This window comes from Balaenoptera physalus (assembly GCF_965194825.1).
Source record: "Balaenoptera physalus genome assembly, chromosome: 11".
Lineage (NCBI taxonomy): Eukaryota > Metazoa > Chordata > Mammalia > Artiodactyla > Balaenopteridae > Balaenoptera > Balaenoptera physalus.
This window is the reverse complement of record NC_138896.1, coordinates 74310272-74324560: the sequence shown is the minus strand read 5'-3', so window position 1 is coordinate 74324560 and position 14289 is coordinate 74310272. Positions and strand designations below refer to the sequence as shown.

General features: G+C 55.5%; 1 protein-coding gene across 3 annotated transcripts in view; it reads left to right on the top strand.

The window, feature by feature from the left end:
- Positions 1–347: 347 nt before the first annotated feature.
- Positions 348–14289, top strand: part of POC1A (POC1 centriolar protein A) — a 73268-nt gene continuing 59326 nt past the window's right edge. Inside the window, exons 1-6 of one of the 3 annotated variants that reach the window (XM_082414522.1) lie at positions 348–740; positions 3266–3350; positions 4352–4523; positions 4878–5057; positions 6442–6549; positions 7961–8076. In XM_082414522.1, the coding sequence (XP_082270648.1) occupies positions 519–740; positions 3266–3350; positions 4352–4523; positions 4878–5057; positions 6442–6549; positions 7961–8076 (883 nt within the window). In that variant the 5' untranslated portion in view covers positions 348–518. The remainder of the gene's footprint in view (positions 741–3265; positions 3351–4351; positions 4524–4877; positions 5058–6441; positions 6550–7960; positions 8077–14289) is intronic. The other 2 variants (XM_082414520.1, XM_082414521.1) reach the window with 2 other exon arrangements.

The following is a 14289-nucleotide window of genomic DNA, read 5'->3' as shown; positions in this document are numbered from 1 at the left end:
GGCCTCTCCACTCCAAGGATGTGATTCCGAGTGACTAGTGTTCTTTTAAATCGACACCTGTTTTAAGCGCGTTCGGAGGAACGAACTACTTAAAGAATTCCCGAAGGGTGAATAATTGGCTTTTAATGGGGTACTGAGAGAAAAGCCGGCCTCGCGGGCGCTTGAAGAGGACACAAACACAACGAGCCACAATTAACAACCCAAAGTGAACGCTTTAAGGATCTCCACTTCCGGGATCCTTAAGGCGTTCACTTCGGGTTGTTATTCACGGCCCCGCCCTCATGGCATCTTGGGAAATGTAGTCCCACTTTCCTCCAGACACAAGGATGAGGGCGTCTTGGAACTGCATTTCCCAGAAGGCTGTGCTCGCCGTCTCGTTAGCCGGGCTACGGGTTGGTGGGGCGAACCTCTCATCCTGGACTTTTTAATTTCTCAGGGGGAATGAGTGACGGTGGGCAGAGGCCTTTGGCGGCGCCGTCTGTAGCCTGCCTGGCCTGGGGGCGCTGGACGCGGAGACCATGGAGCCGGCCATACAGCTCTCCTTCCAGTCGGGGGGCAAAAAGCCGAGGCGCCGCGTCTCCTTTAATTGCGGTGGGCGGGGCGAGGCGAAGCGACCCGCGTTGCTATTGGCGGCGGTTGGGGGCGCGGAAACTGAACGGGACGCAACTGCAGCCGCTGCTTCCTCAGGCTCCTCTGGCGCCTTGGGCGCCCCTGGCCCCGCCATGGCCGCTCCCTGCACGGTAAGTTCCTGCCAGCTGCGGCCGCCCGGGCTTTAGTCTCCCCGCCTAGTCGGACGGAGGGTTCCGGGCCGGTCTTCTCTGGCCCCAGTTTACCGTCTGTGCAGGGGGCGCTGAGTCCGGGCATCTGGTGAACGCCTCCTGCGAGCCAGGCTCTGTTCGGGCTACCGGGGCTAACAAACCAGCCTCTGCCCCCAGGATTTGCATCTCCCCCTAGCGGGGGAGACACTTGTATGGCCTGACTGGAGGTGTGACCTGGGGCCAGCGCCGGGCCTCTCTGGCTTCTGTCTCCTTATCCTGAGCAGTGGATGGCTGAATGGGGGTTTGTTGAGGGTGCACCCTGTTCCGACGTGTGGGAACAACAGGCCCCCGGGATGCCTGGGACGGCCCAGGCCTGCAGTGTGACCTGGGCCAGACTGCCGTCTCTGATGAGTCCCAGGTTCTTCCAGAGGCCAGAGGGGAGCACTCCAAAGCCCCTCTTTTTGAGAGGTTGTTTTGAACCTGAACCTGCCTGGTCCTCTGGCTGGGTTGAAAGTCAAGGACGCTGGGTGGTGGCCTGTTGGCTTCCTTGGGTGTCTGGGCATGTGAGCAGAGGGCCCAGACTAGGAACTAGGCCTTTTGATCTCTAATAGTGTTTCACCCCCCACCCCAATATATAAACCACCTTTGGGGGAGATGAGGAACCAACAAGCCTGTGGGATTGGAAGAGAGGGTGTCGGGAGATTTCAGGCATCCCCTGGTTAGGGGCGGATCTGAACTTGCCTCTAGAGGGTGCACTGTTTTACCCTTATTCTTCCAACAAGCTCAGGTGGAGCAGTTTCTGCTTAGTTCCCCGCCCTCCTCCAGCTGCCATTCCTTCTCTTGTTGAAAGGAGGACTCAGGCTGGTGTGTTGGGGGGTGGAGCTGGGCAAGGGGCCACGGGAGCCTTTGTTCTGGTTACAGCTCCCTGCAGCCCTTGTTCTGCCCCAAGGCCGTTTTTTCCTCAAGAGGAGGCTTTGCTGGGCTCCCTGGTGCCCCCAAAATGCTTCTTTGAGGTTTAAGATATTTGGGGTAGGGGGAGATGTCTGCACGGCTGGACTGTAACTCTCCAACATGAATTGCTGTTGGATGGAGAGAATCTCTGGAATATTATCTCCATGTCTTCCTAAGCTACTTCTTCTCTGATGTTGGGTGGAGTGGAGGTGGTCGTAAAGCCACTGGGGGCTTATTCAGGGCTGACCTTTGGGTTCACTGGCCGGTCCGCAGTGGGATTGAAGGTATGGGATCTGATTCCTGAGATGGGGGTGCTGAAAGTCCCCATTTTCTCTTCTTGGGTCTTTTGAAAAATAACTTTATTGAGATATTATTCACATACCATAAAATTCACCCTTTTGAAGTGTAAAATTTAGTTGTTTTTAGTACACTCACAATATTGTGCAACCATTACTGTCTATTTCCAGAACATTTTTGTCACCCCAAAGAGAAACCCATACCCATTAAGCAGTCGCTCCCCTTCCTGACTGCCCCCCCCTCCGCCGCCCCCGCCCAGTCCCTGTCAACCACTAATCTATTTTCTATCTTTATAGATTTGCCTATTCTGGCCATTTCATATAGATGGAATCAGACAAAATGTGGCGTTTGGTGTCTGGCTTCTTTCACTTAGCATAATGTTTTCAAGGTTTATCTGTGTTGTAGCATGTGTCAGTAGTTCATTCCTTTTTATGACTGAATAATATTCTGTTGTATGGATATACCACATTTTGTTTATCCATTTATCTGTTGATGAACATTAAGGTTTGTCCACTTTTGGGCCATTATGAATAATCCTGCTATGAACATTTGTGTACAAGTTTTTGTGTGAAAATGCTTTCAACTCTTATGGGTATTTACCTACAATTGCTGGATCGTTTGATAACTCTGTGTTTAACTTTTTGCAGAACTACCAAATTGCTTTCTACAGTGACTGGTTTTTGTTTTTATTTTTAAACATTGTTTTGTCTATTCTGGCTGTTCTACATTTTATGTGAATTTTAGGATGAGCTTGTCAATTTCTGCAAAAAAAAAGCATCTGAGATTTTGAAAGGAATTCTGTTCACTCTGTAGATCAATTTGAGGAGTATTTCATCTTAACAATATTAAGTTTTCCAAACTATGAACATGGGATGTCTTCCCATTTATCTAGGTCTTTCTATACTTCTTTCAATGATGTTTTTTAGTTCTCATATGTCTTGCACTTCTTTTGTTAAGTTATTCCTAAGTATTTTGTTCTTTTTTATGTATCATAAATGGAATTGTTATCATACTTTTATTTTTCACATTGTTCATTGTTGGTGTACTTGATTTTTGTATATTGATTTTGTATCCTGTGAGCTTGCTGAACTTGTTTATTAGTTCTAATCGATTTTTTAGTGATTCCTTAGGATTTTCTATATACAAGATCATGCCTTGAGCATTTTTAAATGCTGCTGGCTGTTATAGGAAGAGTCTTGCCCCTGGGGAAGCCTCTTCCTCCTCCAGGCTTCACATATTTGACCCTGGCTCTCCCTCAGGAGGACCCCTCGCTGGAGAGGCATTTTAAGGGCCACCGGGATGCAGTTACCTGTGTGGACTTCAGTCTCAACACGAAGCAGCTGGGTAAGAAGAGGCATCTTGTCCTAGGCACTAGGTTATGAGCTGAGAAGCTCGTGTTTCTACCCGGGAGGTGTGGCGTGGGGAGGAGCAGGGCACAGCGAGGACCCAGGTGCTTTGTCTAGACCTACCTCCTGCTTCAGCCGGCCAGCTCTCTGGGCGCTAGGCTTTATGAGCTCCATTCTGCATGTGGAGTGTGAGGCTCAGAAAGGTTGGGGGCCTTGCTAAGGTCACACAGCCTTTGAGGTTAAGACCCGGTTCTGGGCTCTTCCCTGCACACCCCATCCACCTCTCAGGTCTGGCCTGCAGAATGAGCCCTAAACAGTGGCTTTTTCCTTGGGTCTTTATTGATTCTGTTGTCCACAGTACCATGGGCACACCTTCTTGTTGAAGACGCCCACCACTGAGAAGGATGGGGAGCAGAGCCGGGTGCTTCCCTCCCCCCATTGCCCTTATGCTGCAGCTGAGTGCTCGCTCCTTGGCCACCTGTGGGTTCATACACAGCTGTCACGGCTGCAGCTTTCTTGTTTCTATGGACGAGGCTCCCCCTTCATCCAATGGTCAAGGTCCCCTGTCAGAAGCTGCTGGTCTCGTGATACACTGGAGATTAAGAGGAAACTGAAGTCATTTTTGGTCTGTTCTGGGGACCTCCACTAGGCTTCGGATGGGTCCTCTTAATGGTAAAAAGGCCACTGGGTTGAGCTGGCTCCCCAGTTTTGCGAGGACTTGCTCTCTCGAGCTGCAGAGTGTGTCTGTGGGGAGACCTGGGACCCTCGGTTACAGCCCAGGGCTGGTTGCTGTGTGGGCCTGCTGCCTGGAGTGGTGACAGGCCCTAGGCTCTCCGAACTCCTGCTCAGCAGTCACTGGAGGTGTGGCCTGTCCCCATGGGGAAGGCAGAGCTGGGCTGTCCCTGCTGCCCGCACCCCATGCCCCGCCCGTCTCCAGCGTCCTGGTGGAGGCTCCGGGCCCGCTTGAGCCGAGCGTCATGGTATCCGCTCTCTCCTCAGCCAGTGGCTCCATGGACTCATGCCTCATGGTGTGGCACATGAAGCCCCAGTCACGTGCCTACCGCTTTGCCGGCCACAAGGACACCGTCACCTGTGTGAACTTCTCCCCTTCGGGACACCTGCTTGCCTCGGGCTCCCGCGACAAGACTGTCCGCATCTGGGTACCCAACGTGTGAGTTAAAGACTTGGAGGGGCTTGTCTGAGTCTGGGCCCTAGTACTGGACTGGTCACAGTGGGACATCTGCCCCACTTCTGAGGAGGTACCATCAGAAGCTGGGGCTTCAGTCAGGGCCCTCCCCTCAGGGCCAATAGGGAGATTCTGGGCTGACCTTGGCCATCCTGGAAGGGATCCCACCTGATGCTGCTTGCACGTGGGTGAGGCTCTGGCTTCCCTTTTTGGGGACTGGGGCACTCATGCCTGGATTGACTTTGGGAGGGTTCTGAGGGGTGGGGAGGGCTTCGATGTGCCCTTATGTTGCTGTTATGGGTTTATGGGTTTCCTGACTCTGCATACCCATCCCTGCAGCAAAGGCGAGTCAACCATGTTTCGTGCACACACGGCCACAGTGAGGAGCGTCCATTTCTGCAGCGATGGCCAGTCCTTCGTGACAGCCTCCGATGACAAGACAGTCAAGGTGTGGTCAACTCATCGCCAGAAATTCCTGTTCTCCCTGAGCCAGCACATCAACTGGGTCCGCTGTGCCAAGTGAGTAGTGTCCTACCTGGAGACTGCTGGAGGGACCCCGGGGGTTGGAGGGCACAGAGGAGTTGCCAGGTGCTAGCACCATGACCTTGGACAAGTTACTTAGCTACTCTTTATCTTCCTGAACCTCAACTTCCTTATGTGTGAAAAAGAACAATAATAGTTCTCACATTGTAAGTTGTCCAAGCTTCACTGAGCTAATGCATGACAAGTAAGTTAGTCCATTGTCAGCCACGACTGACCCCTGACGTCTGTGCTGATGCAGCCCAAGGTGAGTCATCAGGGGCCACTTATTAGCAATAGCAACAACAACAAGATAACGTCAGTACCACCACTAGAAATTTTCTTCTAACTCCTCATGGCAGTCCCGCAAGTAGGTGGCATTGTTGCCATTTTGCAGATGAAGAAACTGAGGCTCAGAATAGTGTAGTATCTTGCCGCGGGGCACATCGGGAGTAAGTGGCAGAGCTGGGGTTGGAAGCCGAGTGTCTGGCACTAAGGCTTGCCTACTTTTCTCTGAGAACGTTCTGCTCCTCAGAGGTTGATTTTGCTTCAGAGGTGCCAGATGGGGGCCCAGGCTTCTGAGAGGGGTTGGTCTGGAAGCCGGTTCTCCCTTTGGTGTGGGGGCCGGTGCTTTGGGGATGGGGGCCAGCTGATTCAAAGCACCTTTCAAAGTCTTAAGAATTGCAGACACAGCTGTGCCTGCTTCTAGCTTATTTTGTTCCTTTCAACAGAGATCTCACATGTCGAATCTCTGTGCTCTGGAGGAAGAGGTTGGAGTGTCTGGGGACACTGGGAAACCATGGGAGTCAGAGGTTGGGGACTGTTGAGCTGTGTTCTTCTGGGGACCCCACGAAGTTACTTATTCTCCAGGGCCCTCATTCCTCTGTCCTGGGAGGTCCCTGATTGCTCTGAGAGGCCCTCACCATTGCACTCCTGAGAATAGGAGGGGCCCCGCCAGCAGACAAGTGTTGAACTCACACCAGGCCTTTGGTGGTGGGTCCCCAGAACCTCCACCCCTTTTTTGTTAGCAGGTTGGTTTTGCTGACCCATTCTCAGAGTTAGATGTGGATTCAGGGCACCTGGGAACAGGATAATGATGCCAAGTACTAGCAGTCAGCACGCATGTTGCCATGTGCAGTGCTGGGGGCCTCGTGTGTGACTCTATTGCCTACCTGCTTACCAGGAGGTAGGCACCCTTCTGACCCATCTTGCAGAGAGAAAGACATTTGCCCAGGATCACTCAGGATCAGAGCAGGGCATGTGGCCCAGGCGGGTTCCTGAGGTCAGGTGGTGGGCAGCTCAGGAAGGGTGACTGTGGAAGATGGTGTGTGGTGCCCATGATGTCTGTTGACTGGTGATGTGACTTGTGCCCCGCCTGGTTCAGGTTCTCCCCGGATGGGCGGCTCATCGTGTCCGCCAGTGATGACAAGACTGTCAAGCTGTGGGACAAGACCAGCCGGGAGTGTGTCCACTCGTACTGTGAGCACGGCGGGTGAGTCCCCAGATCCTGTCCTCCACCTGTAGGCGCTCGAGAAAAGCATACACCTGGGCTCGAAGAGGCCGTAGTGGCCTCCGGTGGCGGCAGTTGGGGCCCACCGCCATGTCTCTGCTGTTCCCTGGCTCTGTATCTTTTCGCATGTGGGCGGAAGTTTCTGCCTCATCCCCATCCCCACGAACAGTAAAGAGTGCTTAACCTCAAGGCATGAAACTCTTTTTAAACATCTCTGTTGGAGTATAATTGCTTTACAATGGTGTCTTAGTTTCTGCTTTATAACAAAGTGAGTCAGCTATACATATATCCCCATATCTCCTCCCTCTTGCGTCTCCCTCCCTCCCTCCCTATCCCACCCCTCTAGGTGGTCACAAAGCACCGAGCTGATCTCCCTGTGCTATGCAGCTGCTTCCCACTAGCTATCTATTTTACAACTGGCAGTGTATATATGTCAGTGCCACTCTCTCACTTCGTCCCAGCTTACCCTTCCCCCTCCCCGTGTCCTCAAGTCCATTCTCTACATCTGCGTCTTAGAGAAAAACAAATACCGTATGCTAACACATATATATGGAATCTAAAAAAAAAAAAAAAGTTTATGAAGAACCTAGGGGCAGGACAGGAATAAAGATAAAGATAAAGGCATGAAACCCTCGAGGCCTCTCTTTTCCCTTCACTTTCTAGTTCTCAAAATTGTGACACGTCTGTCTAAAGAAGTTGAACCCAGACCCCCAAAAGGATGTTCTCCTTGGTGATGACTTTATAAATGAAAGGCTAATCAGGTTCTTGTAGTGGATGGTGGCTGTTCATATTGTGCCGCATCACTGAGAGGGATGAGCCTGCATTTGAGCAGGGACTAACCCAATCTGGGTTCCTAGATGAACCCCAGCGTCCGCCCCTTGTTAGGCTGGGAGCCCCAGGTAAGGGTCCCTCCTGAGGGCTGGCCACGATACCAGCCTGGGTGTCACATATGAGTATATTGAGGGCCCTTGGCTTGTCTTCTAGAAATAGGTGAGCCAGTGGCTCTGGGACCCTGCTGTCCCTTCATGTCTGGGCCTCAGTTGGCAGGGCCTGCCCTGCCTCCTGCTCTGGTAGGGGCACCAGCTCTAACTGAAAGCACCCGAGCGGCTGGCTGAACTTTGGTCTGAAGACCACTTTCTCTGCTCTCATTTAGAAGTTGGTGCTGAGACTTGCTCCCTGGTAAGTGCGCCTCAGGTCACTGCTAGCCGCTGTTCTCACCCTCTCCTTCTTGTTCTCCCTTGGCCGCCTGGTAAAGATACAGGGCAGTAGGGAGGTATTCTGGGCTGAGGGAAGAGTGTGAGCAGGTGTGTGGGGATGGGGATGTGCTGGATGTTTAGGGGTCTGTTCTGAGCCGGGGCAGACCTCCTACAGCATGCGGTGGTCCCCTTTCCAGCTTTGTCACCTACGTGGACTTCCACCCCAGCGGCACGTGCATCGCCGCCGCCGGCATGGACAACACGGTGAAGGTGTGGGACGTGCGGACTCACCGGCTCTTGCAGCACTATCAGCGTGAGTGTCCCCGAGTGGCCGCAGTGGGACTGTGCCATGCCGGGTGTCCGGCTCTTGGCTGTGGGGCTTAAATGGGCCTGAGGACAGCTGGGGCTGGCTTGGGATTAGGGGGGAGTCCTGGGTCTGTTGGGATCTTCAGGGGTGGGTAGTCTATGGCGTGGCTGTCCTGGAACCTTGGCCCGGAGATACAGCGTGGTGCTAACTGGCATCCACCAGCCCTTTGGTGCCCACTTATGAGGTGGCAGAACCTCATGCACACTGCGGTCCAGATGGGGGCCCTCAGTGGGGCTCTGGCCAGGGCTCCTCTTGAGGGGCACTTCTCAGGGGCTGCCCATGCCACTCACCTCCCCCTGTAATGGAGGCTCTGTCCTCCAGGGCCAAGGTGACAGCCCTGGAGGTGGTGAAGGAGACAGGTCTGTCAAAAGAGGTCAGTGTTTGTGGGACCTTGGCCACCTCTGGTTCCACGGTGTCCTCCACAGATGTGGAGCCACGAGCCATATGGAGGGTCGATTTGGTAGGGGGCCAGGCTTGGAAGCCAGCCCCGGTGCCGTGTCCCCTTATTTATATATATATTTAATTATAGCCCTTGGAAGGCAGGGCAGCGGACTGTCGACGTGGGCTGGTATCGGGTTGCAGGAGGGAGGTGGGAGTGGGGGCAGACTTGGGTGAGCTTACGATGAGAGAGCTGAAGGTACTGGGATATGGAACTGGCCTCAGAGCAGGTATGACTGGGCAGAGTCCTAAGTCACCCCAGTTGTGGGGATGGGGCCCAGGGAAGGGAGCTGCTGAGGGGCCACAGGAGGAACTGGGAGTTGTGCAGGGGGCAGAATGGGTGGGCAGGCCTGAGGGCTCAGGGCTGAGACCAGGGAGAGTCAGAGCTGGCGTTGTTTGAAGAACTGTGGTTGTTGACTTGGGACTAAGTTTCAAGTCCATGGGCTCACTTCCAAAATTCACACCTGAAAATGGGAAGGACATATCTGGAGAAAGGTGTGGGACGTGGGGTTCAGAGCTCTCCCCTTAACACCCCCCACAAGCCCTTCCAATTCTCTGATGTTTGAGGCCAGGAATTTCTTGGGGTAACTGAGGGAACAGACCTTCCAAGAAGGGGGAGTGGATCCTGGTCTTGAAAAGCACATGGTGGAGGGTGGCTCTGCACCCAGCTTCAGCATTTTTAGCTGTGTGACTTTGGGCAGGTTACTTGACTTCTCTGGGCCCCCTGGGACAATGATAAGGCCTGTTTCTTAGGTGGTGTTGGGAGGGTAATGAGTTGGGCCATGACAAGAACTTACAGAGTGCCTCACACAAAACAGGAACCAGGCACAGTGTTAGTGACAATGACAGTGATGCTGAGTCTCAGTCAGGAGGTCTGGTCTCCCAGCAAGGTGGGCCCAGTTGGTCCAGGCTTGCAGTACTGTACATCACCACCAGGTGGCAGGGGCCAGCCACGAGAATGGTTCTTTCCTCAACAGGGAGCCCTGGGGTTTGTCACTGATGCTGTTTCAGACAGAGGCTTCCTGAACAGAGCCCCAGCGGGGTCTGCCCTCTACTTGGAGACCACACCTCTCTCTCCTCTCCTTCAGGCTCAGACGCCTTTCTCCTCCTGCTCTGGGCCAGGCCTGAGATGGAGACTGGGTACATCTGCATAGCTGACTGGGCGGAAGGTGGGAGGCGCAGAGGAGTGCTAGGCAGGAAGGCCACCTCTGAGTGTGGGGTCAGGAGGGAGGACTTGGACAGGGAGAGACGGGAAGGGAGGTGATGAGGCAGAGCAGTAGTTAGGAGTACGGGCTCTGTTTCCTGTCTGCGAAGGGGTGGTGGTAGCCTGCCTTATGGGGTTAGTGAGGATCTGATGGGAGAATCCACATGAGGATTACAGTACGCTACTGGGTACAATGGTTTGTACCACATAAATCTTGATACTGGTGAAGAGAATCTCCAGGTGACCCTGGGAGAGTCCAGGCCTCCCTCTGATGGATCAGGAACCTAGGTCTGGTGTTGGTGGGGTGCAGCAACAGGTACCTGCAGGGGAGGGCCTTGAATGCCATGCTCTAGCCCAGGGTCCCAAAGATGCAGCCTGGCTGGAAGTGCTGGGACAGGGGCGAAAGGGTGAGGGGCATCTGAGAGGACAGCAGTGCTGAGAGCCTGCTTGGGTAGGAAGCCATGTGCCTAGGTGACTGGTGGGTGGGCTGTCGTCAATGCCCAATGTCGGTGAGGTCTGGACATCAGAGTGGGTCAGGGGTCAGGCCCAGGGGGTGGGTTTTGGAGATTGAATAGAGGCAGAAGGTGATGCTATGGGGTGGAGGGGCCAGCTGGGCCTAGGGATCTGGAGTGTGAGAAGGGCTGAGGCCACATCCTGCATCCCTGTGATTGAGGGGCTGTGGAAGAAAAAGGTCCACAGGCAGCCAGAGTGAGCAGGGGGAGCCCGCTTTTCCCGTGATGGAGGGCTGAGGAGAGCAGAGCCAGGGGACTGAAGGAAAGCAGGGTCTCCTAAAGAGGGCGGTCAGGGGGTGGCATGATGCAGAGCAGTTGAGGAGAGTAGAGGGTGCTGGGGAGAGATTCCTGGGGGAGCAGGCTTGGCAGTGGGTGGGGGTGGGAGATCAGTGACTGGCAGGGCCCAGGGGTGGGGGTGGACTCAGATAGCATCAGAGGTCAAGTCCTGAGGGGACCTCAGGTGCGTGAGGCTGACAGGCTCCACAGTGAGATTTCAGTCTGTTTTTGCTGCTGTCCTTTCCTCTTGTGATAGAGCCACTCAGCGAGCCTGCAGCCTCTTATTCCTAAGCCACCCCTAACAGAGACCAGAGGCTTCGGGGGGCCTGGAGTACCCCATAAATAACCCGGTTCCCTCTGAGCTCCCTGCCCAATGCATGGCACACAGTGGGTATTCGCAAGGCAGCAGACTCATCCCACCACCTCTGGGCTCAGCCTCCAGGGCTCAAGGAGAGCCTGGCAGGTCTGAGCTCATTGGTTTGGGGGACAGCCCTCACCCTGTTTGCTGGGGAGGGACCTGGTCAGGTGTGCTCAGCAGCTCCCCTAGAGAGCTCCGTGGCAGAACCTTCTACCTGAGAGACCCTCCTAGCCCCTGAGTAGCAGCTGTCCCCCTACCCAGAAGAGGTGCCGGGGGATCTCTTGGGAAGCTGATTCCCCAAGTAGGGCTCCCAGCCCCCCGGTAGCAGGCACCTGAGCTGTTTTCTGTCCCTGACCCCTAGGACACCCAGGGGGAAGTGTTTAAGGACAGTGACATCCAGTGTCTTCCCTGATTGGGCTTTGGGCGCATAAGGCTGTTGGGCTCTTCTGAGAGAAATTGGTTCATGATACTGCAGATGTGTGGCCAGCAAGCCCAGCCAGCCTGTGGCCAGCCGCCATGATCTTGCTCTGTGGAGGGCACTTCCGGTCCCATGTTGGGTTGTTGGAATCACTCTGGGCTACAGCAGGCAGCTGGCACCATTTGTCTCAGGCGAGGAGTTTCTTGCTCTGGCCTATCACTGCAAGGAGCAGTTCTGATTTCCCAATTCAGCAAGGAGTTGATGGGGCACTGGAGCCCCGGGAGTGCCAGTCCCCACGGAGGAGGGTTAGGCTCCGTATGCTCGGAGCCACACTAAGACTGTTCAGACACCTGAGCAGCAGCCCTGTCCCCGATCCCTTAATGTGCTTTGCGGTTTCCAGGCACGTGCGGGTTCATTATCCAGGGACAGGCCTGAGTGGTCAGCAGGGCAGGGCTACTCCCCATTTCACAGATGGGGTGTTTGAGGCTTGCCCAGGTCACGCAGCTGGGAAGCTATGGGTTCCTCACACCGTGTTGATTCTAGTCATTTACTTGCCCGAGGCCCCCGAGAGGGCTTGGCTTGGCTCTCTCCAGAAACTCCAGTTAGAAGCTCAGAGTCCCAGCTTCTCTGTCCACTGGTCCTTAGCACGTCCCTGGACCCCCTCCCTACTCCAGACACGGTCACGGAGGGTTTTAAAGCTTCTGTGCAACCAGCAGGGCAGGCCTGCTCCCTTTTTGGTGTTCGGAGCCCGAAAGGGTTGATCAGGAGGCAGTGCACCGTCCCACCTGCTCTGGCCAACTCACCGGCTCTCGCCCGCTGTCCCTGAGCGGGTGTTCCTACGACATTCGCGAGGTGACTGTTTGGAGTGTCCTTAGCTGCTGGTGTCAGAACACCTTCACTGTGTGAACCCACAGCCTCTTGTGAGCCCACGGCCACTGCGTCACTGGTAATGCCAGTTGAGCGTTGTGAGAGGCCACCCTGGCAGAGCGAGCCGAGCCCCTTGTGGTGGGCATGTGGTGGGGCTCGGCGCTGGCGTGGCCTGCCCCAGAAGGAGACCTCCTGCTTGGGCACCTGGGGTCTCTGTGGGCCCCATGGCCAGTTTGGAACCCATTGGGCAGTGGGCCAGATTTGCGGAGGGTTCTACAAGCAGAGCTGTGCGGGCAGCTTGTGGATAGCCAGGTCTCTCCTTAGGCCACCTGCTGCCTGCAGGCTGTGGCCCGTTCCCAGTACTTGGGGGCAGGGTCTGCAGTGGCCTCAGTCCCACCCTCCCTGGCATCCTGGTGACCTACAGAACATTGACGCTGGTACATCTCTGACCCTGAGTTGGAGTCCCTTCTTTGGGGTCGCGGTGGGGGAGGGGTGTAGCCCACATTGTGCCCAAATGGCAGCCTGCCATCAGCCGTCACCCATCTCTGCCATGGAGCTAGGCGGAGGGCCCGCAGCTTTGGGCTTGGTGAAAAGTGGATTGTTTGTGTGCCGTCACCGCTCAGGGCTTCGTGACGGGAGGCTCACCCCCTCGTGGGGCAGCCGGGCCTCCGTGGGAGACTGTCATGCAGGGCTGATTCTATGAGGCCTCCCTGGTACAGCCCCACCCTCGGCAGAGCCAGAGAGGCTGCTCCAGGCTGGCGGGGCTGGTGGGTGAGGCAGGAGAGCGAGTCGGGAAAGGTGGGGCTGGCACATTCCCAAAAGCCTGGCTTGCCAGGCTGAGCCCTGTTTTGGAGTAAATGGTTCCAGATATTTCTACCCCAGCCAAGAGGCCTTAGCTATTCTTGCCATTTATAGTGGAGCAGGGCCTCGGGCACCCTTCCCTGGGCCGGGTGACGGGGTGGACGGCAGTTCCCTCCCTTGGGTGGGCTTGACCAGGTGGGAGAACCTGGCGTGGTAGCCGCGCCCTGCCCCTGCCGCCCTGCTGGTGCTGGGCAAGCCCTGTGTTCCCTGAGCTTGCCTCCCCCGATCCACGCTGCTGCTGGCTCTCCCCTGCCAGCTTTGTCTCGGGGAGGGGCTGGGGGGCGTTCATGCCAGCACAGGCTGCCAGGGGCTGCAGAAGCAAGAATAGCGCGCCCTTCTCCAGGCTCAGAGAGGCAGATGCGCCAGGAGCAGCATCTAAGGAGGCCCAAGGGGAGATTGGGGCGTAGTGAGATAGATGGAGGGCAGCTGCCTCTCAAAGCTGTCCTACTGTGGGCCGAGGGGTCAGGGGTGGGTGGGACTCCTCAGGGGGATCTCGCAGTGTTTGTGCCCCTCTCCCACCCCCACTCGCCACGGGTGTGAACCAGCGTCCTGGCGAGCACAGCCAGCCCCTCAGGAGCTCACACTGGTTCGCAGCCTATAGAAGCACAGCCTGAAGTGCCTGCAGAGCCTGGGTCTCCTCCCCAGGCATGACACACTCGTCTGGGGGGAGGGAAGGATTCACTTTTTATCATTTGCTCAGTTGTATAATCATAGTGACTATATTCTAATGCTGAAAAAATATTTTCTGGAAGTATGTAGAGTAATAATTAGAAGTCCCCCTGTTCCTGTCCTCCCCAGAGAGCGCCCCTGCTCTGTGTCTGGAGCTTCTGTCCACACCTTCCTCTGGGTCTGCACACGTGGGTGTGCCCCCCACATGTGGGGAGTCACGGGCACACCCTGTGCGCCACTAACGTTCTTTCTGCTGCTGCTTGTGGCCGGTGCCTGTTCGGTTCTGCTGGGGTCGGCTCTGGCTTTTTTCCTCTTCTCTCCATGCCCCCATTTCTGGTAAACACTGAGGGTGCCACCCCCTGCCTCATCGCCCTGAGTGTGGGAGAGCGTCTGGCCGTGGGGCTCTGGACTCCGCCTCCAGGAGCTGGCTCTGGAGACCCCATCAGCCCCACTCCAGGCCGTCTCTTGGAGTTCCTGGTGCTGAGAGAGTGTTTAGACCTAAAGATCGTGTTATGTAAAGCCCTGGTATCTCCCCTAAGTGTGCTTGGGAACGTGA